Raw genomic sequence first — 27484 nt, 5'->3', positions numbered from 1 at the left:
AAATAGTTCTTATTTTTAGTGACTTCCTTAGAATAAATACTTGAAGTGAATCCAAGAGTTATGTATTTTAAGGCTTTGGATAGAATGCAGCAAAAATTCTTTCTGTGAGGACAGATTGATTCTTAATTTGGTAGTAATTTGGAAATGATACAGTATTAACACAGTGATTTTTATTTTTTTATTTTTTAGGTTCCCCTCTTGTAGTATCTTTAATTGGTGCACTTTTACGAGATTTTCCCAACCGCTGGGAGTACTACCTCAGGCAACTTCAGAATAAGCAATTTAAGAGGATAAGAAAATCTTCATCTTATGACTATGAGGCTCTAGATGAAGCCATGTCTATAAGTGTTGAAATGCTCAGAGAAGACATCAAAGATTATTACACAGATCTTTCCATCTTACAGAAAGATGTTAAGGTGCCTACAAAGGTAATAGATGGATCAACAATCTTTGTCATCCCCTTACGTGTGGCATGTAAGTTTTGGCTTTGTACTGAGGATATTGTTACAGAGGATATTAGCAAGATAAAACCTGTGTGCCTGAGGAGGTAGGGTAGAGGATGTAGAAATCCCACTACTCTTAGTTTCCTTCAAGGATTTGGTGTTGAACTCAGGTGAGTTGCCTGTTTCTCAGTGATTTTCATGAACCTGAAGAAACATTTGACTTCTTCAGAACTTTCTCTTTTTTATCTTGCTGCATATTTGTACTTCTTATCAAATGGAGATATTATTCAGGGATTTAAATACATGATTTTTTTTTGTGTTACTCTCTTTATCTGCAATCCTGGCTCATTGTACATTGTGGCACATTAAATGCTTAAAATGTTCCTAGGTGTTATGTATCCTCTGGGACTTGGAAACGGAAGAAGTTGAAGACATATTACAGGAATTTGTTAATAAGTCTCTCTTGTTCTGTGACCGGAATGGAAAATCATTTCTTTATTATTTACATGATCTGCAAGTAGATTTCCTTGCTGAAAAGAATCGCAGCCAGCTTCAGGTACTTGCATCTCTGTACATTCCTTTTTTTTTTTAAGTTTTTATTTTGAAACGATTTTATACTTATAGATAAGTCTTATAGAATTTTAGTATAGAAAATAGTATAGTTTCTGTGCACATACCTTTACCTTGCTTCCCTCAATGTTAACATCTTAATAACTGCAATACAGTTATCAAAGCCAGGACATTAACATTGACTAAATACTGTGCCTTACTTTCCCTGGAGATGGGAATGGCAACCTACTCCAGTATTCTAGCCTGGGAAATTCCACGGACAGAGGAGCCTGGCGGGCTGCAGTCCATGGGGTCGCACAGAATTGGACATGACTGAGCGACTAACAAGAACAAGAAAAGAACTGTTAACTGATACTTTATTTGAATTTCGCCAGCTTTCCCATTAATGTCCTTTTTGTAGATCAGATTCAATTCTGTTTCCCATATTACATATATTGTCCTTTCCTTAGTTTACTCAAATTTAGGAAAATGCCTCAGCTTGCTTTCTTCCCTGGTCCCTTTGGAAGAGTACTCACCAGTTATTTTGTACAGTGTTCCTTAGTTTGGGTTTGTCTCATGTTTTTTCTTGACTAGAGCAAGGTTATATATTTTTGGCAGTAAAGGTGCTACAGAGGTGCTGTGTGTCCTTGTCAGTGCATCAGACCCAGGGTGTTGATAATGGTTTATCAGTGATAGTAACATTGATTACCTGGTTAAAGTTTCTCCACTGTAAAGTTATTGTTTTTTCCTTTTGTAATATGTGTCTTGTGGGGAGATTCACTGTACCTTTTCTTTAATACGTAGTTTTATTTATTTTGGTCTTTGTTTGCACGGGCTTTCTCTAGTTGCAGCAAGTGGGGGCTACTCTTTATTGCAGTGCGTGGGCCTCTCATTACGGTGGTTTCTCTTGTAGAGTATGGGTTCTAGGTGTGCGGCCTTCAGTAGTTGCAGCACATGGGCTTGGTAGTTACAGCTTTCGACTTTAGAGCCGAGGGCTCAGGAATTGTGGCACGTGGGCTTAGTTGCTCAGTGGCATGTGGACTCTTCACAGACCAGGGATCTAACCCATGTTTCCTGCATTGGCAGGTGGATTCCCATCTGCTGTGCCACCAGGGAAGTCCTGTACATTCTTAAATAGCTTTGGAAGATGGGGATTCTGTGATGCTTGGGGTATGAAATTGCTTCTGTCTTCTGAAATGTTGAATTTGGGTTTCAGGATCTCCACAAGAAGATGGTCACTCAGTTCCAGAGACATCACCAGCTATATTCTCTTTCACCAGATCAGGAGGATTGCATGTATTGGTACAGTTTTCTGGCCTATCACATGGCCAGTGCTAATATGCACAAAGTAAGATGGCTCATTAAGAAACATTATTTTCTTTGGTCTGACTTTTATTTTGTCTTATGTTGAGAATTTTCTTTCACTAGTAAAAGTAGGGTTATACCCTATGTAAGTAATTTAGTTTTTGTTAACTGTTTTTACCTGCAGGTACCTTAGTAACTGCAGTAAGTGAACCTCCTAAAAATTAACTCTCTTCTTACCAGTAACTATCTTTGTGGGTGATACGGATTTGTTTTTAAGTTTTGAGAGGAAATGGAGGCTGGGAAAATGTATTCATTCAGTAAATGTTTATGGAGTGCCTGTTGTGTACTGGTATTGTTCTTCATTATGAACAACATTGTGTGTGTGTGTGTGTGTGTGTGTGTGTGTGTGAGTCGCTCAGTCGTATCTGACTCTTGCGACCCCATGGACTTTAGCCCACCAGGCTCCTCTGTCCAAGGGATTCTCCAGGCAAGAGTACTGGAGAGGGTTGCCATTTCCTTCTACCACTTCACAAAGTCCCTGCTCTCATTGAACTTACATGCTGGGGAGATACTGATACAGGACAGATAGATTTCTACTATGTCAAGGGATAGTAGGTGCTCAGAAGAAGGAAAAAGCCTACATGGAGAAAGGAAGTGATGATTTTGGTGTTGGGATCATCATGATTTGCTGAGAATTTGATGTGTATCGTAAGAGAAAGAGGAGTCAAAGATAACTTCAAGCTTGTACAGTAGAAAGATTGGAGTTGCCGTGAACTGAGATGGGAATAGCTGTGGGTCAAACAAGTATTTTTCCAGGGATAATGGGAAGATTAGGAATTCATTTGGAATATATTAAGTCTGGTGTACATATTAAGATATCTGACTGAAAATACTGAGCATATAGTTGGGTATACCAACCTGAACCTCTGGGGAAAGTTATGTTATAAAGATAAAATTGGGGAATCATCAGCACATAGATGATATTTGAAGTCATATTCAAAACGTTAACATTTTAGAAAACATATGTGCTTTGAATAATTTTTGTATGCTAAGGTATATTGTCCCTTGATTATGAATACGGTGTATTGTAGCCTGTTTTTTTCCACCTAGCAAAATAGTTTGTTTAATAATCAACATTGGAATGATGGTATTCCAATAAATATCTGTGCTCTAATTTACTTAGACTGTAGTTATTGAACATTTAGGTTGTTTTCAATTTTTTCCCCCTTTATGATGATGTAATGAAATTCTTGTTTGTCTTCACACCTGTATTATTTCCTTTGGAAATGCCCTGAAGTGAAATTACTGGGTCAATGCACCTTTTAAAAACATTTGATATGTATGATAGTGTCATAGGACTCAGTTCCTTTCATTTTTTTTAACCTTTTTTCCCCTTGATTTTTAAGAATAGTGGCTTACTTTCTTTGGAAAACTGAAGAAAAAATTAAATGAAGATCACAACCATTGCTAATGCTTTTGTGTGTAGTTTTCTAGATCATTTTGCTGCTCAGATACACACACCTGTTGTTTAAAACCAGAATGGAATCTTGATAGGAATATAGTCTTATATTTTATTTTTTCTACTTAATTGTATTTTATGGTTATCTTTTTATGCCAGTTAATATAGACTGATATGATTTTCTTTCGAGCTAACATTTTTTATATACTTAAAAATTTTTTATTTGGCTGTACTGGGTCTTAGTTGCCGCATGGAAATGTCTTTGTTGTGGCATGTGGGAGGATCTAGTTCTCCAATCAAGGATTGAAGTGGGGCCCTCTGCATTGGGAAGGCAGAATCTTAGCCACTGGACCACCAGGAAAGTCCCACTAATTTTTTAAACATAATTTTTAAAAGTTGTATACTATTTAATTGTATAGCTATATTATGGTTGGTCAGTTGCTTTGGGGATGGTTAGATTACTTAAGCACACTCAACTGACTTATTTTCTTAGGACACATTTATAAGTGTAATGCTGGGTTGATGATGTATACAGTTTGAATTTTAATGTAGATTGCCAAACGGTCCTCTAGAAGAATGCTCTGATTTACATCACTGCCAGCAGTGTACAAGAGTGACCATTTCGTCTTATTCTAGCTAATATTCTTATCATTCCTTTTAGTCTTTAAAAATCTGATAATAATAAATTGTAAATCTTTGTTGTTTCCCTTTGATTATTGGTGAGATTCATGACCATTTGTATTTTTTTATTTTGAGTTGGCTCTCATCCTTTGCCTTTACCTGTTTTTCTATTGGAGTGTTTGTCTTTTTCTTGTTATAATTTTTATAAGAAAAGATAATAAGTTCTCATCTACTATACATTTGTAAATTATTTTCCTGTTTTATTTTTTGTCTTAAATTTTATTTATATTGATTTTTAATGTATTGAAGATTGGAGTTTATATGTAGTTAAATGCATCACTATTTTTCTTTCTGATACTTTGTTTTGGTGTCATGTGTATGAAAATTTCCTTCACCCCAGGGTTACAAAAATAGTAAATATCTGTATCTTCTGGTGGTTTTTGAAGTTTGTTTTATAGTTAAGTCTTAATGGTCCAACTGAAATTTGAGTTAAGCTGTGAGGTTCATTTTCTGTTTCTTTGGAATTATTAATGATATGTTCCTTTTTGTCCTTAAATTCTAGATATCTGCTAAGTTTCTCTCAGTAGTGTTAGGGTAATGATGGCAGATTTAAAATGCTTTGATCTCTTTAACAGTGCTCCTGATCTTACTTTTTTTTTTTTTTTTTAAGGAACTGTGTGCTTTAATGTTTTCCCTGGATTGGATTAAAGCAAAAACGGAACTTGTAGGCCCTGCTCATCTGATTCATGAATTTGTGGAATACAGGCATATATTGGATGAAAAGGTATATATTAATATTAAAAATAAGTCCTTAAAGGACATACATTTAATTCTAGGTTTAATATTGAGCAAAATAGAAGAGGTGAAGAGCAAGAATTTCCTCACTTTAATCTGGATTAGTCTGATTATTTTGCCTACTCTCCTACTGGGAATGTGGATAGTATTGAGATTTGAAAGCTGGGAAGTAAAGTGTTCAGTGATTTAAAAAATTTTTTTTTTAGGAAAAAGAATGTGTTAGAGCAGTATTTTGATAATGAGATTTTTTTTTACCCTGTGTTTAAAAGTCTGAAGAGGATCACTGTGTATTTGTTACCTAATGGTTGGCTATTTAATTTTAGCTCATATAGAGAATATTTAAGCCTTTAAAGTGACAAGATCACAGAAACAGAAAAATGTCTGATCTTGGCTCTGGTTATGTTTCTAAGCAATTCCATTTTGTTCATAGGATGGTATAGACTGTGAGAATTTCCAGGAGTTTTTATCTTTAAATGGACATCTTCTTGGACGACAGCCATTTCCTAATATTGTGCAACTGGGCCTCTGTGAACTGGAAACTTCAGAGGTTTATCGGCAAGCTAAGCTGCAGGCCAAGCAGGAGGTCGATAACGGAATGCTTTACCTGGAGTGGGTGTAAGTAGGTTAGGAGAGAAACCAGAGGGAGCAGAGCGCTGACTATGTCATTATTTCTCAGGTAGCAAATACATTCACTCCAGGAAGATTTAACTACTTCCTAGAAAGGGCTGGAACTTTTAATAAGCATTCTTGTTGAAAAGTTCTAGAAAAGTAACCGTATATTTTCAAAGAGTCCATTGAAATAGGTGCTTGCCTATAAGTTGACTTTTGATAAGTCATCCTAAATATTGGTATAAATGCTTTACTTACTGTAATACATTGTAGTAGCGAAGAGCACTGTTTTTGAAGCTACAAACCTAGGTTTGTAACTCAGTTCTGGAACCTTAAGAGTTTTGTGATTTTTGAACAAGTTACAGGTTACTTTCCTTTCTCATACATCAAGTAGTGATAACAAACCTTTAAAATAAGATCTATTTTTGTGACGATTCAAATGAGATATTGGATATAAAGTGATGAGTACTTTGCCTCACATATAGCCCTTATTGGGCTTCCCTGGTAGCTCAGCTGGTAAAGAATCCATCTGCAAGGCAGGAGAACCAGGGTTGATCGCTGGGTCAGGAAGATCCCCTGGAGAAAGGAATGGCTACCCACACCAGTATTTTTTTTTTTTATGCAGAATGACAGTTTTATTTTCCACAATTGTAGTGATCTGATTTTTGTGTTTTTTAATTGATTAATTAATTTACTTTACAATATTGTATTGGTTTTGCCATACATTGACTTGAATCCGCCGTGAGTGTACATGTGTTCCCCACCCTGAATCCCCCTCCCACCTCCCTTCCCATCCCATCCCTCTGGGTCATCCCAGTGCATCAGCCCCGAGCACCCTGGATCATATACATCAAACCTGGACTGGTGATTCATTTCACTATATGATATTTTACATGTTTCAATGCCATTCTCCCATATCATCCCACCCTTGCCCTCTCCCACAGAGTCCAAAAGACTGTTCTATACATCTGTGTCTCTTTTGCTGTCTCACATACAGGGTTATCCTTACCTTCTTTCTAAATTCCATATATATGCGTTAGTATACTGTATTGGTGTTTTTCTTTCTGACTTACTTCACTCTGTGTAACAGGCTCCAGTTTCAGCCACCTCATCAGAACTGATTCAAATATATTCTTTTTAATGGCTAAGTAATACTCCATTGTGTATATGTACCACAGCTTTCTTATCCATTCATCTGATGATGGACATCTAGGTTGCTTCCAAGTCGTGGCTATTATAAACACTGCTGTGATGAACATTGGGGTACACGTGTCTCTTTTGATTCTGGTTTCCTCTGTTTGTATGCCCAGCAAGGGGATTGCTGGATCATAAGGCAGTTCTATTTTCAGTTTTTTAAGGAATCTCCACACTGTTCTCCATAGTGGCTGTACTAGTTTGCATTCCCACCAACAGTGTAAGAGGGTTCCCTTTTTTCCACACCTCTCCAGCATTATTGCTTGTAGACTTTTGGATAGTAGCCATTCTGAGTGGTGTGAAATGGTACCTCATAGTGGTTTTGATTTGCATTTCTCTGATAATGAGTGATGTTGAGCATCTTTTCATGTGTTTGTTAGCCATCTGTATGTCTTCTTTGGAGAAATGTCTGTTTAGTTCTTTGGCCCACTTTTTGATTGGGTCTTTTATTTTTCTGGAATTGAGCTGCAGGAGTTGCTTGTATATTTTTGAGATATATTGAGATATTATGAGATATATATTTTAATTCTTTGTTGCTTTGTTTGCTATTATTTCCTCCCATTCTGAAGGCTGTCTTTTCACCTCGCTTACAGTTTCCTTTGTTGTGCAGAAGTTTTTAATTTTAATTAGGTCCCATTTGTTTGTTTTTGCTTTTATTTCTAATATTCTAGGAGGTGGGTCATAGAGGATCCTGCTATAGTTTATGTCGGAGAGTACCCACACCAGTATTCTAGCTTGGAGAAGTCCATGGACAGAGGAGCCTGGCGGGCTCTGGCTCTAGGTTGCCTGGGCTTGACTCCTAGCTTGTGCTGTTTTTCAGTTGTGTATTATTAGAAGAGGGTTACTCAGCATCTCTTGCCTAGTGGTACTATTTCATAGCATTATTGTGAGGATTAAATGAATGTGTGTGTATATGTAAACATAAATTTGTAGGTTGCTTAGAACAGTACTTAGATCTTAGAAAGTACTCCATGAATATTAGTAGTTGTTGTTAAGAATAAATAGCATTTAGTATTTTGCCTGGTTTATATAGTTGGTATAATATATACAGTTGAATTTGTGTCTTAGTGATTAAAATAGAATTGTAATACTTGGTCTCATAATCAGATGGACATAGATTTAGTTCTTGTTCTCTTTTGAATTGTTGAGTTTGTTATTATTTTTTCTTTTTTTTCTCATTTCATCAGTTGTATTTCAACCCTCTGATGCTTAGTCATTCATAACTGTATCATTGTTTTTTCTTTTTTTCTGGCTCTCTGGCTTGTGAGATCCCAGTTCCCTGACCAAGGGTGGAATCCGTGTCCCCTACAGTGGAAGCATGGAGTCCCAACCACTGGACTGCCAGGAAATTCCCTTTATAGCTGTATTTTTTAATAAATTGACTATTTTTGGTTTTGCTGGGTCTTCATAGTTGCGTGGCTTTTCTCTAGTTGCAATGTACGGGCTTTTCATTGTGGTAGCTTCTTGATGCAGAGCACAGGCTCTAGGGTGCACAGGCTTCAATTGTTGTGGCTCTGGGGCTCTAGAGCTTAAACTCAGTAATTGTGTTGCACAGGCTTAGTTGCTCCACAGCATGTGGGATCTTCCTGGGTCAGGTATAGAGCTCATGTTTCATGTATTGGCAGGTGGGTTCTTTACTACCAAGCCACTGGGTAAGCCTTAACTGGGTTTGACCAGGTCATGTTCAAAGAAGCTTTATTTTTCAGTACTAGAAAGCTTTTCTGCTCTTTCTGTAGAAAATTTAGGTTCATATAAACTTAATTTAACTGAGTTTCAGCTTTCAAAGAAATCATTTATTCATAGATTCATTTGTTATTTAATACCTTTTGGCTATATGTGCATCATTGTGACTGGTCAGTTTCCTAATTTTGAGAAATCGAGTAGATAGTGGAAAGTAGTTTCTTAATCTTATTCTCTAAACTTTGCTGGTAACTTACCTGTTTATCCTCTGGATTCTCATCACTCTAGTTCTTGTAGCTTGTTTTTTATCACTTCTAGTGAAGTTTCGGAGAAGGCGATGGCACCCCACTCCAGTACTCTTGCCTGGAAAATCCCATGGATGGAGGAGCGGTGCGGTCCATGGGGTCGCTGAGAGTCGGACACGACTGAGCAAGTTCACTTTCACTTTTCACTTTCATGCATTGGAGAAGGAAATGGCGACCCACTCCAGTGTTCTTGCCTGGAGAATCCCAGGGACAGAGGAGCCTGGTGGGCTGCCATCTATGGGGTCCCACAGAGTCAGTCGGACACGACTGAAGCGACTTAGCAGCAGCAGCAGCAGCAGGCAAGATTTAAGTCTGATTTACCTTTGTGTTCCCTTTTTTCCTTTGGTCTATTTTGTGTGTGACACTTGCTTAGAATAGGTATCATTACTTACATTTACATATGAGGAAAAGGAAACTTACTAGCTTACGTTATTTGTGTGCATTTACACATCCAATGAGTAGTAGAACTAGGGTGGCCTTTTAGGTTTGTCTGACTCCTAACCTTTGACATTTAAGATGATACCATTTAACATACTTATTCATAGTAACTGGGGTGTGTGTATGTGTGTGTGTAATTCAGACACTGTTCTGATGCTTTCCCCATTTTAAGTATGTGCATTCCATTCCATTATCCTTTAGCCCTGTAAAGTAATACATATAGTAGTGGAGTAGTATTTAGTAGATTAAGATACAAAGAAAATGACATTTTTTCCCTCTATATTGGAATTATTAGAGAAGAGCAGTTTTAAAGTGCACATCATAATGGTGGGTGTAATGTCATATTTTAGTTAGGGAATGAGCTTCATTTTGGTATAACTCTTTCCTTTTAAAGAAGATGGAGATTTTTTTGAGGTTTTTCCTTTCATGATGTTTTCTCTGCACATGTTGTTATTAATGTATCAGAGGAAAATAAAAAATGACGGGTATTTGATTAACTAGATATTTATAATACATGATAGGTTGCTTGATACAGGGTAACTTTTATCTTAAAATGCTGCTTTCTGTTATGCTTTTTTACTTCAGGTGATTTCTGCTGTCATTTACATGTTGGTAATGTAAGAGTTTTGTATTTTTTGGAGCATAACTGTGTTAAAAGAGTTTATTATGGAAAGAAAATGATTACTTTTATTTGGTTTCTGTTCAATTTTTCCTTATATTTAGAAACAAAAAAAACATGAAGAACCTCTCCCGCTTGGTTGTCCGCCCCCATACAGATGCTGTTTACCATGCTTGCTTTTCTGAAGATGGTCAAAGAATAGCGTCTTGTGGAGCTGATAAAACTTTACAGGTAAACCTCTCTCTTAAGAAAAATTGAGTCATGTACCTAATACTGGGTGTATTTTTTTTTTTTTTCTTTTTTGGCCATGCCACATGGCTTGTGGGATCTTAGTTCCTCAACCAAGAATTGAACCTGGGCCCTAGCAGTCAAAGTGCCGAGTCCTAACCATTAGACTGCCAGGGAATTCCTGTGTGCGTATTAGAGTATATTTCAATTCTGAAACTCAAGAAAATTACACATTAGGAGTAGAGGAACATTCAGATCTCTTGAACATCTTATGAAAGATTTCTCTATAGATTTAAAAGATATGGTGGTGTGTTTTCATAATTCTAAACTTGCCAAGTGTTGTAGAAGGACCTTTTACCTTAGCATTCAGTTACTGTCACCCATGTGCCAGCTAAGGGTAATGAGGAAATGATCATTTGGTTAAAGGACAGAAGGATGTCACAGTGCAGTGAACAGGGCTCTGATTAAAAAATGCTGATTAAATCAAATACCTGTTTTATCACAGGCTTGGGAAAATTTCTGACTGTAAATAGGAGTCGGACTAGACTATTTCCTAAGGTGCTTGAAGGTGCTTTCTTTAATTTCTCATTTGTTTTCAGACAGTATGATTGAGTGCTTTTCTTTAAATTGGTATTGAACCTTTTGATTTTGAAGGAAACAAAAATTAGTTTTAAAACACTTAAATTTAAGATTACAAAGGACTTCCCTGGTGGTCTAGTGGCTAAGACTCCACATTCCCAGCTCAGGGGGCCCAGGTTCGATCCCTGGTTGGGGAACTAGATTCCACGTGCTGCAACTAAGAGTTCATGTGCTACAACTAAAAAAGATCCTACATGCCGCAAGTAAGACCTGATGCAGCCAAATAAATAATATTTTTTAAAAAATTAAGCTTGCAAGGCTGTGATTGTAAACCTTACTTCCATATGTGTACTTGATTACCACGTGTATTAATTTGGCTTTTGAGCCACAGAAAGCATATTGAATGATTTGTTTTCTGTTGATTGTTAAGAATTTGCTAAGCTGTTTTCAAGAACCGAAGCTATCCTGTCAGTTCTTTTTATTGATGTTATAAGCATTTAACAAGAGACAATTTTCTTTTTTATGTTAAGGCATATGAATTCTGACAAATTTTGATTTTTTTGGATTGATATTGCCAAGGTTCACTTCTCTTGCAAAATAATAGTGTTTAAGATCTTTTAAAGAAATACTTTTTATTCAATGATGACCCATGGGTAAGCAGTTATAGTAAAAAGATCTTATTGTTGTGTGTATAGGTATTCAAAGCTGAAACAGGAGAGAAACTTCTAGAAATCAAGGCTCATGAGGATGAAGTGCTTTGCTGTGCATTCTCTGCAGATGACAAATTTATAGCAACCTGCTCAGTGGATAAAAAAGTGAAGGTATGGAACTATTTTCCTCTTGAGTTGTAACCACCATAAAATTCATTTTCTTTTTCTGTTATTGAGGGACTAGAATAAGTTGGGTTAAAGGACTCTTGCCTGTTGATCTACTAACTTGAGGCCAACCAGTTTTTATCCATTATAAATTAATGCTGTCTAAAATTTTTTTATTTATAAGCACCAGCAAAAATGCTTAGGTTGATCAGCCCATGATATTTATCAGACAGCTGGAAAAAACAATTTCAAATTAATGAATTTGCCGGCCATTTATTGATAAGTCTGTGGGTTAAATATCAGTTGAAATCTCTGAGTGTATTGTGATCGGAAGTGTTGTTGCACAAAATTATTATCTGAGTTGACTCTTGTTGTAAAATATATAATCTGTGAAATGCAACCCAGATTTTTTATCTTTATGAACTGTCTTGTATTCAGTGCAAAACTAGATGAATAAACATACTAACAGTCTACAAAGTAAATAGAGAAAATAAAACCTATTGATTTTTACCTTTAATTATCACTATAAACCGTGGAAAATTCTTAAAGAGATGGGAATACCAGACCACCTGACCTGCCTCTTGAGAAACCTATATGCAGGTTAGGAAGCAACAGTTAGAACTGGACATGGAACAACAGACTGGTTCCAAATAGGAAAAGGAGTACGTCAAGGCTGTATATTGTCACCCTGCTTACTTAACTTATATGAAGAGTACATCATGAGAAACGCTGGGCTGGAAGAAGCACAAGCTGGAATCAAGATTGTTGGGAGAAATATCAATAACCTCAGATATGCAGACGACACAACCCTTATGTCAGAAAGTGAAGAGGAACTAAAAAGCCTCTTGATAAAAATGAAAGAGGAGAGTGAAAAAGTTGGCTTAAAGCTCAACATTCAGAAAACTAAGATCATGGCAAATAGATGGGGAAACAGTGTCAGACTTTATTTTTCTGGGCTCCAAAATCACTGCAGATGGTGATTTCAGCCATGAAATTAAAAGACCCTTAGTCCTTGGAAGGAAAGTTATGACCAACCTAGACAGCATATTAAAAAGCAGAGACATCACTTTGTCAACAAAGGTCCGTCTAGTCAAGGCTGTGGTTTTTCCAGTGGTCATGTATGGATGTGAGAGTTGGACTGTGAAGAAAGCTGAGTGCCGAAGAATTGATGCTTTTGAACTGTGGTGTTGGAGAAGACTCTTGAGAGTCCCTTGGACTGCAAGGAGATCCAACCAGTCCATCCTAAAGGAGATCAGTCCTGGGTATTCATTGGAAGGACTGATGCTAAAGCTGAAACTCCAATACTTTGGCCACCTCATGCGAAGAGTTGACTCATTGGAAAAGACCCTGATGCTGGGAGGGATTGGGGGCAGGAAGAGACGGGGACGACAGGATGAGATGGCTGGATGGCATCACTGACTCGATGGACATGAGTTTGCGTAGGCTTCGGGAGTTGGTGATGGACAGGGAGGCCTGGCGTGCTGTGATTATGGGGTCGTAAAGAGTCGGACACAACTGAGCGACTAAACTGAACTGATTATTTTTTTTGTCTCTTATTCCTAAATTTGGCTTTAAGCCAGAGCATTTATGTGGAATTTAAGAGAACCTGAAGTCTAGAGGAATGCTTTATTTGATAAATGGAGGGAAATCATTATTGTAGGCTTTTTTCCAAAAGGGGTGTGGAGTGCTGAATCTGGATAGGTTGGGTGGGCCTTAGTTGGCCTGGGAGCATGAAACTGACTTGAAAGTTTTCCTGAAGTTTGCACCTACTTGAGGACCTTGGCCTGTCCAGGAAAAATCCACTTCTTGATACATTGGACTTTCTATGATGGCTTTACAACCAACCAGTTAGTTTACTTTGTAGCCTCTATTCTGAGTCAGACTTGGAGTTGGCCATTCTGTGCTGTTCCAGAGCTATGTGGCTCAAGTTTCTGTTTGTAAGAAATTTAAAGCAAGAGGCTGAAATACTTATTGAAGAATTTTGAAATAAACTCTTTGGACATCTGGGGAGTGCTTTGAGAGGATAAAACAAAATGCTGTGGAAGGCACATTAGTACCTCTAACAGTCCAAAGCCCTGTAAAGAATCACTAGGTAATTTATTTCTTTTGTTTCTTCAGTGGAACAGATTATTTTCATAGTAACCATGAAGAAGACTACTTGAGAACTTAACACTGCATGAGGCTTTGTATATATACTTACTCATATTACATTTGGAAAAGGCGAGTCACCCCACTCCAGTACTCTTGCCTGGAAAATCCCATGGATGGAGGAGCCTGGTCACCCCACTCCAGTACTCTTGCCTGGAAAATCCCATGGATGAAGGAGCCTGGTAGGCTGCAGTCCATGGGGTCGAGAAGAGTCGGACATGACTGAGCGACTTCACTTTCCCTTTTCACTTTAATGCATTGGAGAAGGAAATGGCTACCCACTCCAGTGTTCTTGCCTGGAGAATCCCAGGGACAGGGGAGCCTGTTGGGCTGCCGTCTATGGGGTCGTACAGAGTCGGACACGACTGAAGCAACTTAGCAGCAGCAGCAGCATATTACATTATCCTTTTCTCACTACATCTTGATAAGTGTTGATCCCATTTTACAGATGAGGAAACAAGTTCAGAGATGAAGTCACTTGCCCAGGCTCATATTAACTAATACCAAGTGGAACCAGGATTGAAAGCTAGGTTTCCTTGAGACTCTAAAGCCTTTATTTTTTTTTTCCCACTGACTTATCTGCCTTTACTTATTTATTAGTACCTTGAAGTCAGCAGAACACTTGTCAAGTTCTTTGTCATCAACACCATGAATTGTGGAAGACAGGTGCAAATATCCCCATTTTACAGAGTAGGGAGCTGAGATGCAGGTAAATTAAGGACTTGACTAGGTACACCCAATTTAAAAATGGTAGAGCTGGGCCTTGGGCTGGCTGTGATTAATTTTTCTGATCTGAAGTCCATTATCCCATCTCCTTTATAACACTTTTCTGCCTGCTGTCATTCATTTGAACGTGTGAAATCTTGCCCTTGAAAAATGTAATGTTTTGCGTTACTTGCAGGTAATTAAAAAGAAAAAATTGTAGCAAAATGCTGACATTTTAGGGAAGGGGGAGGTATTCATTAGCACATGTCTGACTGGGAAAACCTGGCACACAGGATGGATAACATTGTTTTGCTTCTCTATTTTCCCTTTGAAAATAAGGTTCTTGTAAACTTTATTCTCTTTATTCTCTTCAGATTTGGAATTCAATGACTGGGGAACTAGTGCGTATCTATGATGAGCACTCAGAGCAAGTCAATTGCTGCCACTTCACCAACAATAGTAATCACCTTCTCTTAGCCACTGGTTCAAATGACTACTTCCTTAAAGTAAGTGTGAATGAGAATCATGTAGATAAATTTGATAGATACATCAGAACATCTCCTTTGATTTTTTTTCATATATTGTGTTAATCAAGGATCTTTTGGTTATAGGGATAGAAACTTGCCTGTTAGCTTAAGCAACAACAGCAAAAAGGATATTACCGGGTCTTGAAACTGGAAAGTTTGGAAGGAGCCTGTCTTCAGGCATAACTGATTCCAGATGCCTAAACTACATTCTTAGGCTCTTAAACTCCTCCATCTCTGGATCCTGTTTCCCATTGTGTTGATTCAGGCATATTCTATCTGTGTGGCAGGAAATATGGGTATCCTTAGTTCTAGGTGTGCATGGTTACTACAGCTCATAATCACAGAGTGAGGGCCCGTAGTTTTCCTATAGAGAAAACTGTGTTGCACAGTACATCCTTATGGCTTATTTTATACGTGATAGTTTGTACCTCTTAATCCCCTGCCATTATCTTGCCCTCCCTTCCTTCTCCCCACTGGTAACCACTAGCTTGCTCTCTGTATCTGTAGTCTGTTTCTTTTTTGTTATATTCACTAGTTTGTTGTATTTCTTAGATTCCGCTTATAAGTGATATCATACAGTATTTGTCTTTCTCTGACTTAATTAAAATTATTGCTTCTCAAGATGAAAAATTGTTTGGGATAGATATACAACAAATATCTGTGAATAACTTTTGACATTTCCTTTTAACATTTTGTAGGATGAGGAAGTTCATATTTCCTTTTTTTAAATATAGACAAAATTCTCTTAAGATGTGGGAAGTGGTTATTGGTTGGTCAACCATTTTAATTTAGGACAAGTTTTACTTTAAAACCTGTCATTCCACACCTGCATTTCCATTAGGTATGTCAGAACTTACTTCTTGTGCTTTTTGAACTGAGAGAAGTCAATGAAAAGATGTAAATCTGAAGTTGTCCCCATGTAACTTGTGTTATCTGCAGATTTGGGTTTATCTAGGACTGGGATTAAAGGAGCCCAAAATGGAGATGGACATAAAGATCAGAACTTAACCTCACTTATTATTCCCAAAGGATTTTTACCAAAATTAATTTTGGGAGATAAAGGATTTCTCCTTTGTTTAACCTAGGTAGCATAAATCACCAGAGATGACTGTTGCCTTTTGTTTACATTTTTTATACTTTTCAAACATACCCCAGAGGAGAAAGAATAATCATGAACCCCGTGGTGTCCTTTGCCTAGCTCCAACAATTATCAGCATTTTGCCAATCATATTTTATTCCCCTACCACCTCCCATTTTTTTTTTGGACTAAGCATTTTATAGCAAATCCCATCATTTCACTCGGAATGATGGGATATATACTTTGGCATGTATCTCTCAGGTATAAAACATAAATAGCATGTCATTATCATACCTAGCATAATAAACAATTTCATAGCATACTTGGTCCATATTCATTTTTTCTTATTAGTCTCAAAACATCTTTATACCATAGATTTGGGCTTCCCAAGGTGGTGCTAGTGGTAAAGAATCTGCCTTCCAGTGCTGGAGATATAAGAAATGTAGGTTCGATTCCTGGGTTGAGAAGATTCCCTGGAGAAGGAGATGGCAACCTCCTCCAGTCAGAATCCAAACTTCGAGTGGCATTTGGTTGATAAGTCTCTTAAGACACTTTTGTTCTATAAACATTCTCCTTCCTGCTACCTCTTTTTTTATGCCACTGATTTGTTAGAGAAATTGAGTCAGTTTTCCTGTGGAATGTCCCACATTCTGGATTTGGTTGACTGCTTCCAGGAATGGTTGTTAACTTGCTATTCTGATCCATTATGTTTGCTGTCAAATGAATCTATATCTATCTTTACAGTCATTATATTTTTGAATCATTTTTTAGAGTGTTAATAGATTTTAGCCTAGTTAGGAGACTCAAGGTTTGTATTGGGAAATCTTCGCAATGACCGTTTATAGAGTTGGATAACTTAGCATCTTAAAAAATTACAAATAAAATGTAATTTATTTTACATATCACTTATTATAGAGCTGAATAAAAAAAAAATCAAACTGCTTTGTTAAAAATAAGCAATGGCTAGTTTAGTGCTCAGAGGAAAGCCTAAGGAAGTCTTCAAGTCCCTTAGATTTAGGTGCTGATCTAAGGGCCGCCCCATTACTTGTTAATCCCATGCTCACCTCTATGTTTGACACCTTTGTCAAACTAAAGTGAACATATTCCTATAACTGGAAAAGCTTAATTGGGAGGGAAGGAAGAACTTTACATGATTTCTAATTTTTCTCCATTCAGTGGTAATTTTTCAGTTATCTTTTTTTCTTTCTCAAATAGCTCTGGGATCTGAATCAAGAAGAATGTCGAAATACCATGTTTGGCCATACAAATTCGGTCAGTCACTGCAGATTTTCACCAGATGATCAGGTTTTGGCCAGTTGTTCAGCTGATGGAACATTAAAGGTATGCTTTTGTTCATTGTTAAAGTGGTTTTTGCATAACTGTATTATTTAATACTTGGGTTATGGAAACAGGTTTCTGTTTTTCCCATTGCTACAGAAAGCTGCTTCCTTCACCATCCAGGAGCATTTTTAATGTAACTGTAATTCCTTGTCATAATGATTGTTTATTAATGGTTTGCTACCCTATGCTTAAAAGTTCATATAATTGAAATTCTTTAGTTTTTTTAGAAATGCATTTATTTATTAATATTTATTTTTGGCTGTGTTGGGTCTTTGTTGCTCGTTGGACTTTTCTCTAGTTTTAGCAAGTGGAGGCTACTCTGTAGTTGGGGTGCGTGGGCTTCTCATTGCAGTGGCTTTTCTTCTCTTCTTAGAGCGTGGGTTCTAGGGCATGGGGAATTCAGTAGTCGCAGCTCTTGGACTCTAGAGCACAGGCTTAGTAGTTGTGGCACATGGGCTTAGTTGCTCCACAGCATGTGGGATCTTCCAGGATCAAGGATTGAAACCTCATCTCCTGCATTGGTAGGTGGATTCTTTACCACTGAGCCACCAGGGAAGCCCAAGTTCTTTAATTTTTAAGCACTATATTTAATTTATGATTTGTAAAACCTTTTGAGCTTTATGCTGTCAAGTTTGTAAAGTTCTTGATTTTATTTATCATTCACTTATTCTGCTTTTTATGTTTCTATATTCCTGTTCTTGAGAAATCATGGCGGGGGAGTCAGAGCTAGGGGAAAAAAAAGTATTCAGCCTCCGGAAATTTATAGTGTTTAAAAAAACTAAATTTTTTAAATCTCCACCTTCTCAATAAGATCCCAGTGCCACTTTCTTTGCTATTTCCTGTCTCTGCTGTTATTCTGGTCTTCTTTCGTGTTGAATCCAGTCCTTTGACTTCCTCATCTCCCTCCCATGCTGTAGTGTTTGCTCTGATTCATGGTGTCAGACCCTCCTGTCTCATAGCAACCTTCTACGGTATATTTCCATCTCTCTTTATCCCAGTACATAGCTGCTAGATGAACTCTCTACCTCTATTTTCATCTTGCCTTTTTTAGCTGGAACATGAAAGTACCAAGTTCTAAATTTTATAAACCCAGGCTCATCAGACACACCTCTAAGGCTCTTCACCTTCATCATTCTTATCTCTGTTCTTATTCAATATATTAATTGTCACTTCTGGGCAAGATAATTTTGGGCGCTTATTTCAGCTACTGTCCCTATATATGTGTTTCATTAGTCTTTTTTGGAATTTTTTTTTTTTTTGCCTCCAATTTACTTGTCTATAGTTTTTAATGACCCTCAACTTTATAAATTTAAACAGTAAATGAAAAGCCTTCTTCAGAAAGTGTTCTCTTATAACATCCATCCATCTGGTTGTGAGAATATATAAACATATCTATCTACCTGTATCTGTATGTATAGATGGAAACTACTTGATCTTCTGATTTCCACTTGTAAATTAAAAAAAAATTATTTTTAAAATTTGGCTGTGTTGGGTCTTCATTGCTGCATGGGCTTTTTCTCTAGCTGTGTTGAGTGGCGGCTACTCTCTAGTTGCAGTGTGCAGGCTTCTCATTGCGGTGGCTTCTCTTGTTGCGGAGCACGGGCTCTAGGCATACAGGCTTCAGTAATTGTGGCACATGGGCTCAGTAGTCGTGGCTCCCAGGATCTAGAGCATAGGCTCAGTACTTGTAGCCCATAGGCTTAGCTGCTCTGTGGCACGTGGGATCTTCCTGGACTAGGGATTGAACCCATGTCTCCTGCATTGGCAGGGGGTTTCTTCACCACTGAGCCACCAGGGGAGCCCTCCACTTACAAATTTGTTGTATGGTTCAGTTCAGTCATTTTTCATACGTCTTCTGTTTCTATGATAAGGTTAAATATAGGTTTATGACCTGCAGAGACCTTGTCATCTTGTTGTAACTCTCTGAAGTTCATTGTACACAGTTGTACTCAAAACATGTGCTCAGTAAATTTTCTTGGCATGTCGCTCTTCCAGGGAAATACTTGAACCCACCAGGCTCTGTTTTGCTTGTTAGAATCTCTAGAGATTTGTTAATGCTGCTAGGTGACTTTTAAGTTTACAGCAAGCTAAACTCTCTTGATGCTTATCCTTTGGTTGAATCTTTAACCTCTCTTTGTTGACTGAGGATATCTCATTTTTGTATAGATTACTTCAGGGCATCTAGGGATTTTCTGGGTAGAATGTTACTTTATAGAGTTTCCTAGCATTTAGTAGATGTTGGGAGCATTCTAAGAGCATTCAGGTAAATGGATTTGGCCTCTGTGAAATGTTCTCTGTAAATACCAAATATCTGTGTCTTCTTTGGGATGATCATGTCAGAGGAGGTTTTTCAGAGGTCCGGTGAAGGCAACGTTCTTCTGAAAGATTCTTTCAGTCCTATAAGTTTTTGATTTTTACTTAGAGAATGACTTTAGAAAGCATTTTATGTCTCAAGGCAGGTTCTCCTTTTATCTCCATTGCTAATTCTAAGTTCTCGAAAGATTCCATTATTAAGTTACTTAATGTTGAAGAAAGTTGTGAAACCAGGCCATTTATCTGTTAAACAATTTCAATTTGTACAATTCAACTAGGCCTTCTTTGCTGCCAGGTAATGGTTTGTTCCCTGAATTGAATTCACCATAGTGCCTGTTCCAAACCTTTTTTGTTGTTCTTAAGCCCCCAACCCTGTCACTATATCTGTTTCATTCTATGGAGATAACTTTACCTCATACCTATTCAGAAGGTTGACACCACCCAAGAGTTACCCATCATGAGCTCCCTCAGAAATTGCCATAAAAGACTCTACATGCTACGCACTAAGATGCTTCAGTTGTGTCTGACTCTTTGTGACCCTATGGTCCATAGCTTGCCAGGCTCCTCTGTCCATAGGAATCTCCAGGCAAAAATACTGGAGTGGGTTGGAGTGCCATGGAATACTGGAGTGCCATTCCCTCTTTCAGGGGATCTTCCCCAACCCAGGGATCGAACCTGTGTCTCTTATGTCTTTTGCATTGGCAGGAGGGTTCTTTACCTCTAGTGCCACCTGGGAAGTAAAAGGCTCTACTGCACTTCTTTTGTCTCATCTCCATGCTCAGGAAGTCCTCTGCTTGTGCCTACTGTTTCTTTTTTCCTTCTTCCTCTGACACCTTGCCCCATTGGTTATTTCTTTATTGCATTTTCAGTTTTCTTTTTTTTTTGAACCCCTTTCCACAGTTTACAGATGTTCTTGGGCCTTCCTAAGCATTATAAAAGCAAAAAAAGTGAAACCCCTTTGGTTCTTCTTGATTGTGTTATCCTCTGAAACATTCAGTTTTTCTTTCTGACTAGACCTTTAAATCACCTATACTTGCCTCCACTTCCTATCTACTTGTTCACTGCTAACCCTTTTTCAGCCTGGTCTGTCTTCTACGTATTCCCTTGAAGAGTAAAATCCAGTTTTATTTCATTTTCATTCTTTTTGATGTAAAATCTAATGCTCTTTGGAAGAGTGTGGGATCCAGTATTTTTCTTTATCCAATTTTTATTCTTTCCCTTTGTTACCACACTCCTGTTGACCACCTGTGTTTCCTTTTTTTTTTTTTTTTCTGTGTTTCCTTTTTGAAACTCCTCATTTGACATCAGTGTTTTCTTCTTTCTTCTCCTGTCTTTCTTGCTGTGCTGTGCTTAGTTGCTTAGTTGTGTCTGACTCTGTGACCCTGTGGACTGTAGCCCGCCGGGCTCCTCTGTCCATGTGGATTCTCCAGGTAAGAATACTGGGTTGCTATGCCCTCCTCCAGGGGATCTTCCCAACCCAGGAATCAAACCCAGGTCTCCTGCATTGCAGGCGGATCCTTTACCGTCAGAGCCACCAGGGAAGCCTGTCTCTCTTACCCCTTCTTTAACTTTTTCCTTCCCATTAAAGTATGGCCGTTCCTCAAGCATCTAGTCTTGACTGCCACCTCCATCACCTTTTTTCTGTTCCATGTCAGCCAGCCTCATGGCTTTATCTCCTTTCTCATGTGAGTGTGTTTCACACGTGTTCTGTCCAGCCCTCGTTTCTCTTACGTGCCTATGTCCTGCATTTTTAACTGTCTGCTCGTTTGCTGTCACTTAAATAAAACACTGTACCTCAAACTCACTGTGCTCCAAACTGAACTCTTCATTTTTTCTTCCCCAAACTTACCTACTTTTTATGGTTCCTGTATGTTTTCATGGTTTTGATTAGATCAGTGTTCAGGATTTACATCATCCTGACTGATGACAGTTGGGCCATGTAGTATATGACGATTTTTCCCCCCTCCTTTCTCATACAATACTTTGTTCTCTTTGGGATTAAATGTGTTGCACAGTTAACAGTGTCATTTTGTGTTTTCCTTTGCTTATTTTTTTTAATGTACATAATCACTCATCCATCTTCAAGCTATCCCTTGTCTAGGTTTCTCTTAAATAATTCAGTTTTTTTGATTTGACATTTTCTTTTCTTAGAAATAACTTTCTTGGAGGCATCTGTCTTGTTCCATTGTGACTGGTGATACTATTTATCCCCAGTGTTCAGCTGCCATCCTGGGATCCTCCTGCTTTTCTCTTGAGTTGAAACCCTTGTTTCCTGAATTTATTGGTTTATTCTCAGTGTGGTGGAAAATCTCCCCTAACTTTCTAAGAAAGAATCTGAGAGGAAATTTTTGAGACCATATCTGTCTAAAAGTGCCTTTATTCTAGCTTCATATTTAATTGATATTTTTGATTGCATATAGAAGGAAATAATTTTTTTCTTAGAATTTTGGAGACATTGTTCCCTTGTCTTTGAACTCCCATAGTTTCTCTTGATATTTGAAGACATTCTGATTCGTATGTGATCTATTTTCTTGGTCTCGAAACTTTTAAGATCTTTATAAAATTCCCAGTGTTTCTCTTTTTAGAACTTTCATGACAGTATGCCTTGGTGTGGGTTTGTCTCTGTTTATTGTTCTTGGCACTTGGTAGCCTCTTTCAATCTGGAAATTCATGTCCTTCAGTTCTGGAGGTTTTCTTTAATCATTTGATTTATTCTCATCTAGTTTCTTTTTCTAGAATGTCTGTTTGGGATGTTTTCTTATTTTTCTCCCCTTATCCATTCGTCCTACTTCTTGGAAAATTTATTTAGCTTTATTTTCATCTCCTTCTATTTTGTTTTAAATTTCTGCTATCATATTTTTAAGTGTACCTGTTCTTTTTTTAATGTTTTTAAATAATGTTTAATTTTACAAGAGAGTATTCAAAATATGCCTAGAGAGAAAAATTATCTTTACTCCTGTTTCATTTGGGTTTTGGGAGGGTACGGAAGTGAATATATGTATTCTATCAGCAGAACTCAGTTTTGTTTCACTAACACTATTGTTTCTCCTCACCTGTGCTTGAAACATGGGAATAATCTGTCTTTTAAAATGTATTTACTGATTATTTATTAAGTACTTACTATGTGGCAGATTCTGTACTAGATGTTTGGTTTTTAAACACTTTTGAGAAAAAGTATATTTCCTGGCCAGAAGTTATTCAGGGTCTAGTGAGGAGAAAACCAAGTCATAGACAAACCATGAAGATGGTAGAAGTATGTGTCGGGGGCCTCAGAGCAGGCAAGGTTCTGTGCGGGAGCACGTAGACCCTTGCTGCTGCTCCCACACTGCCATGTTCTCCCTTTGCATTATCTCTGCTTCCCTATTTTGTACCTTCACTTATGCTGACCTCTTAGCCTAAACTCCTGGGTATCATTTTGGTATGGAAATTGTGTCCATCTTAAGTTGGTGTAGTCCCTGGTGGCTCAGATGGTAAAGCGTCTGCCTACAGTGTAGGAGACCTGGGTTCAATCCCTGGGTTGGGAAGATCTCCTGGAGAAGGCCACGGCACCCCACTCCAGTACTCTTGCCTGGAAAATCCCATGGATGGAGGAGCCTGGTAGGCTGCAGTCCATGGGGTTGCAAAGAGTCAGACACTACTGAGCGACTTCACTTTCTTTCTTTCTTTAAGTTGGTGTGAAGAGGCTGATCTTCAGGCAGGAGAGTGAGGGGGTAAAAAGTGTTTCCTCAAGCCCACAGGTTTGGTAAAGCATTTCCACTATGTTGTGTGTTTCCCTTTCAAATGACTCATCTGACATATCTTGTGATTTTATTTTTTTAAAGGGGAGCATGTTTTTTAAAAGTCATCATTGAATTTGTTACAATATTGCTTCTGTTTTATGTTTTGGTTTTTTGGCCCCAGGGCAGGTAGGTCTTAGCTCTCCAACCAGGGATTGTATCCATACCCCCTGTATTGGAAGGCGAAGTCTTAAACCACTGGACCGCCAGGAAAGTCCCGTTAGTCATTCATGTGCTTGTCTTACCTCTTTTACTGGCCTCTAAACTCCTTGAGAGTAGTGTCTGTATCCGATTCATTTATATAATCTCAAAGTGACTCACATTATGTGAGCAAGATGATAAACCTTTACCATGTCCCTTCAGATTGAATTAAGACTTCTTGAAACTCAAAAGAAAAACACTTTAAAAGTCTTCAGGGATAGGATTCTGATTTCATTGGTGAGTATCAAGTGTGATTGTGGAGCACAGAGCGCTAGCAGCAGGGGGACAGACATCACTGCATCCTGGGTGAGAACTGCTATGTTTGTGGCAGCTTTCCCACAGAGCTATTAAGCCAGTGTCGTTGGCTGGTTTGCACTGATACAGTGACGTGCAGTAAGCAGACGTCCTGCAAAATGATGCTGGATAACAGCATTTCAAGGTCAATGTCTTGTAAAGCTTTTATTTTCCAAGACAATGGAGAACTGTAAAATTATTTCTTGCCCCAAATGGCTCTGTAATCATCCAAGTGTTTTATAGTGTATCCTGTTGATAAACATGTGTTTTTCAGGCCTCGATGATAAACTGTTTCAAAATGTGAGTTTTATTTAAAAATTGCCATTTAAACCACACAAAGGCCAGGGTGCATGTGGGCCCAGGATATAGGGCAGTGACTAGCTCAGAATGAAATTCAGGTGTTTATTTGGTCCCTCGACATGTGGAATTTCATCACTCCTTGCATAGGAGCTGAAGTCAGGTCCACATGTAAAAGATGTAGTGAAATCGGGTTGAATTAGTTTTCTTTTTCTTCCTTAAATCAAGGCAGTGATTGCTTTTGTTTTTCGTGTCAAGAGGGAAACCGTGTGATTTCTTATATAATCTGGCTGATGTGACTGAAGCTTCTGGCACTGGAGTTTAGATTTTCTCTCTTGAGTGTCAAGAAGGGCTAACAATACTTTAGACGTCTCTTTTGGTTCATCCAGTTTATCCAGAGTTATTGCATGGGGAAAGGTTTTGGGTTTGGCTGTATTTCTAGTGTATATAATCTTTAAACTTGAGACATTTAAACATGTGTGTGCTTAGTCACTTGGTTGTGTCTGACTCTTTGCGACCCCATGGACTGGGATTTCCCAGGCAGGCATACTGGAGTGGGTTGCCTTTTCCTGATCCAGGGATCAAACTTGTATCTATTCTGTCTTCTGCAGTGCAGGCAGATTCTATACCCACTGAGTCATTGGGGAAGCTTGTGTCTGGCCAGTCACATCTGGTTTTACTCTTGGAGCTGTGCTTTGGAAGCTGAGTTGAAGCTTGAGGAACAGCTTGTTTGTTTATTTGTTTTGTTTTAAATTCTTGTCCTTGACCAACGCTGAGTCTGTATATGGCAGCCATTATCATTCTGTGAAGCTGGGACACTGCACAAGGCCAAGGGGAGTGAAGATGGATTAAAAAGTAGTTAAAATTAATTTTTTGGCTGCGTCAGGTCTTCATTGCTGTACAAAGGCTTTCTCTAGTTGTGGAGAGTGGGGGCTACTCTTTGTTGTGTGTGGGCTTCTCATTGAAGTGGCTTCTATTGTTGCTGGAGCACAGACTCTAGGGCACTTGGGCTTCAGTAGTTGTGACTCGTAGGCTCTAGAGCACAGGCTCAATATTTGTGCACAGGCTTAGTTGCTCCGCAGCATGTGGAACTTACCAGACCAGGGATTGAACCCGTGTCCCCTGCATTGGAAGGTGGATTGTTAACCACTGGACCACCAGGAAAGTCCAAGATAGATCTTTTTTGAAGCCCTTTGTTTTTCGGGCTGCTCAGGTGGCTTTGCTGGTAAGTGAGGTTTGGTGTTTTGTCTCCCACTCCTCAGGATCCAGTTATTTTAGAGACCCCTTTAGCCCCACCAAGTGCACAAGACTGCTTCCTTTCAGCATAGCTTTGTTTTGTGTTTTCAGGGACTTCCTTATATCTCTGGATGCTCTGCTAGATTGTAGTTCAGCTTGGACTGGGTCCTGTGTGTAGCGTCCGTGCTGTGCATACAGTAGACTGTGAGGCACGCCTCATGGCTGGCACAGCAGAGGGCAGTAGTGGCAAGTCATGAGTCACACCTTCTTCTATCCTTTATGCTTATCCTGCTGTCAGCGCCTCCACACCATGCAAGGCTCTTTTAACATTTTATATAGTTTTACATTCTTTTTTGGAGTGCTTTTAATTTTTTTTTCTTTTTAGGAAAGTGATGAATGAAGCTAGAATACTTAATTTAAAAGCCTTAGAAAAAGTTATACATAATGAAAAATAATTCATTAAGTGAACTTGAATATTTTGTGTGACATTTAATCCAGGTGGAATTCTAGAGGTGTGACTTGAGATCAAAACAAACTTAAAACATTTTTTTATTTTTGAAGCTTTGGGATGTGAAATCTGCAAATGAGAGGAAAAGCATTAATGTGAAGCAATTCTTCCTGAATTCAGAGGAGCCTCAGGAGGATCTGGAAGTGATAGTGAAATGCTGTTCGTGGTCTGCTGATGGTGCTAAGATAATGGTGGCTGCGAAAAATAAAGTCTTTGTAAGTACTGGTATTTTAAAAAGCCAAATTTAGTCTAATTTAAAGAAAGTTGAAACACCTATTGATTGTTGCATTTTATACTGTTTATTGACATAAAGTATAGCTGAATGTTTTTGGGGCAGATGCCCTAGCCTCCTGTAGTTCTTAGAACTATGCTTCAGGGAGTGTCCATAGGCCTTGTGAGAAAAGGTCTCCATGGTCAAACAGGTTTGGAAATGTTATGTATTACTTTCCCTATTGGAGGTACTTTTCCCCCTTTAGTGTATACTAACATATATAATATTTATGGCCTCTAGAAGTCCTACAATAAAGAAACAATTTATGTTGTTTACAACCAGTGTATCTCAAATTGATCTAAAACATAGATGGAATGCTGGCTACATCACTCACCCTGCTTCCCCCCACAATTTTTTTTTTTTTAATTTTATTTTATTTAACTTTACAATACTGTATTGGTTTTGCCATATATCAAAATGAATCTGCCACAGTTATACATGTGTTCCCCATCCTGAACCCTCCTCCCTCCTCCCTCCCCATACCATCCCTCTGGGTCATCCCAGTGCACCAGCCCCAAGCATCCAGTTATCGTGCATCAAACCTGGACTGGTGACTCGTTTCATATATGATATTATACATGTTTCAATGCCATTCTCCCAAATCATCCCACCCTCTCCCTCTCCCACAGAGTCCAAAAGACTGTTCTATACATCATCCCCCCACAATTTGAAATACATTGGTTTAGGTGACTTTCAGAGTACTTTCTATAGCCTTAAAATACTGTGATTTGGTGACTGATTGAAATACTTATCAACAATTGAAGTTTGTGAAATTTCTGTGAAGTAAATGAGGAAGATATGCAAAAGAAGGTAAATGCCTAGGAAATGCGCTCTTTTTTCAGTTCTTGTAACAGTTTACATTTGTAGTATTCAGAGTGCTCTCATATAGAATTTCTCTTGATCAGATCAGATCAGATCAGTGGCTCAGTCGTGTCCGACTCTTTGCGACCCCATGAATCCCAGCACACCAGGCCTCCCTGTCCATCACCAACTCCCGGAGTTCACTCAGACTCACGTCCATCGAGTCAGCGATGCCATCCAGCCATCTCATCCTCTGTCGTCCCCTTCTCCTCCTGCCCCCAATCCCTCCCAGCATCAGAGTCTTTTCCAATGAGTCAACTCTTCGCATGAGGTGGCCAAAGTACTGGAG

The 27484-nt window shown here is 38.4% G+C and overlaps 1 protein-coding gene across 3 annotated transcripts in view; it reads left to right on the top strand.

The window, feature by feature from the left end:
• APAF1 (apoptotic peptidase activating factor 1) overlaps positions 1-27484 on the top strand; it is an 89839-nt gene that overhangs the window by 22759 nt on the left and 39596 nt on the right. For all 3 annotated transcript variants that reach the window (XM_027542075.1, XM_027542076.1, XM_027542078.1), the window contains 10 exons: positions 190-428; positions 832-999; positions 2209-2340; positions 5048-5161; positions 5603-5787; positions 10122-10248; positions 11520-11645; positions 14867-14998; positions 17313-17438; positions 26117-26278. In XM_027542075.1, the coding sequence (XP_027397876.1) occupies positions 190-428; positions 832-999; positions 2209-2340; positions 5048-5161; positions 5603-5787; positions 10122-10248; positions 11520-11645; positions 14867-14998; positions 17313-17438; positions 26117-26278 (1511 nt within the window). The remainder of the gene's footprint in view (positions 1-189; positions 429-831; positions 1000-2208; positions 2341-5047; positions 5162-5602; positions 5788-10121; positions 10249-11519; positions 11646-14866; positions 14999-17312; positions 17439-26116; positions 26279-27484) is intronic.

This window comes from Bos indicus x Bos taurus, chromosome 5 (assembly GCF_003369695.1).
Source record: "Bos indicus x Bos taurus breed Angus x Brahman F1 hybrid chromosome 5, Bos_hybrid_MaternalHap_v2.0, whole genome shotgun sequence".
Taxonomy (NCBI): Eukaryota; Metazoa; Chordata; class Mammalia; order Artiodactyla; family Bovidae; genus Bos; species Bos indicus x Bos taurus.
The sequence above is the reverse complement of the archived record's forward strand: the minus strand, read 5'-3'. Positions and strand labels throughout refer to the sequence as shown.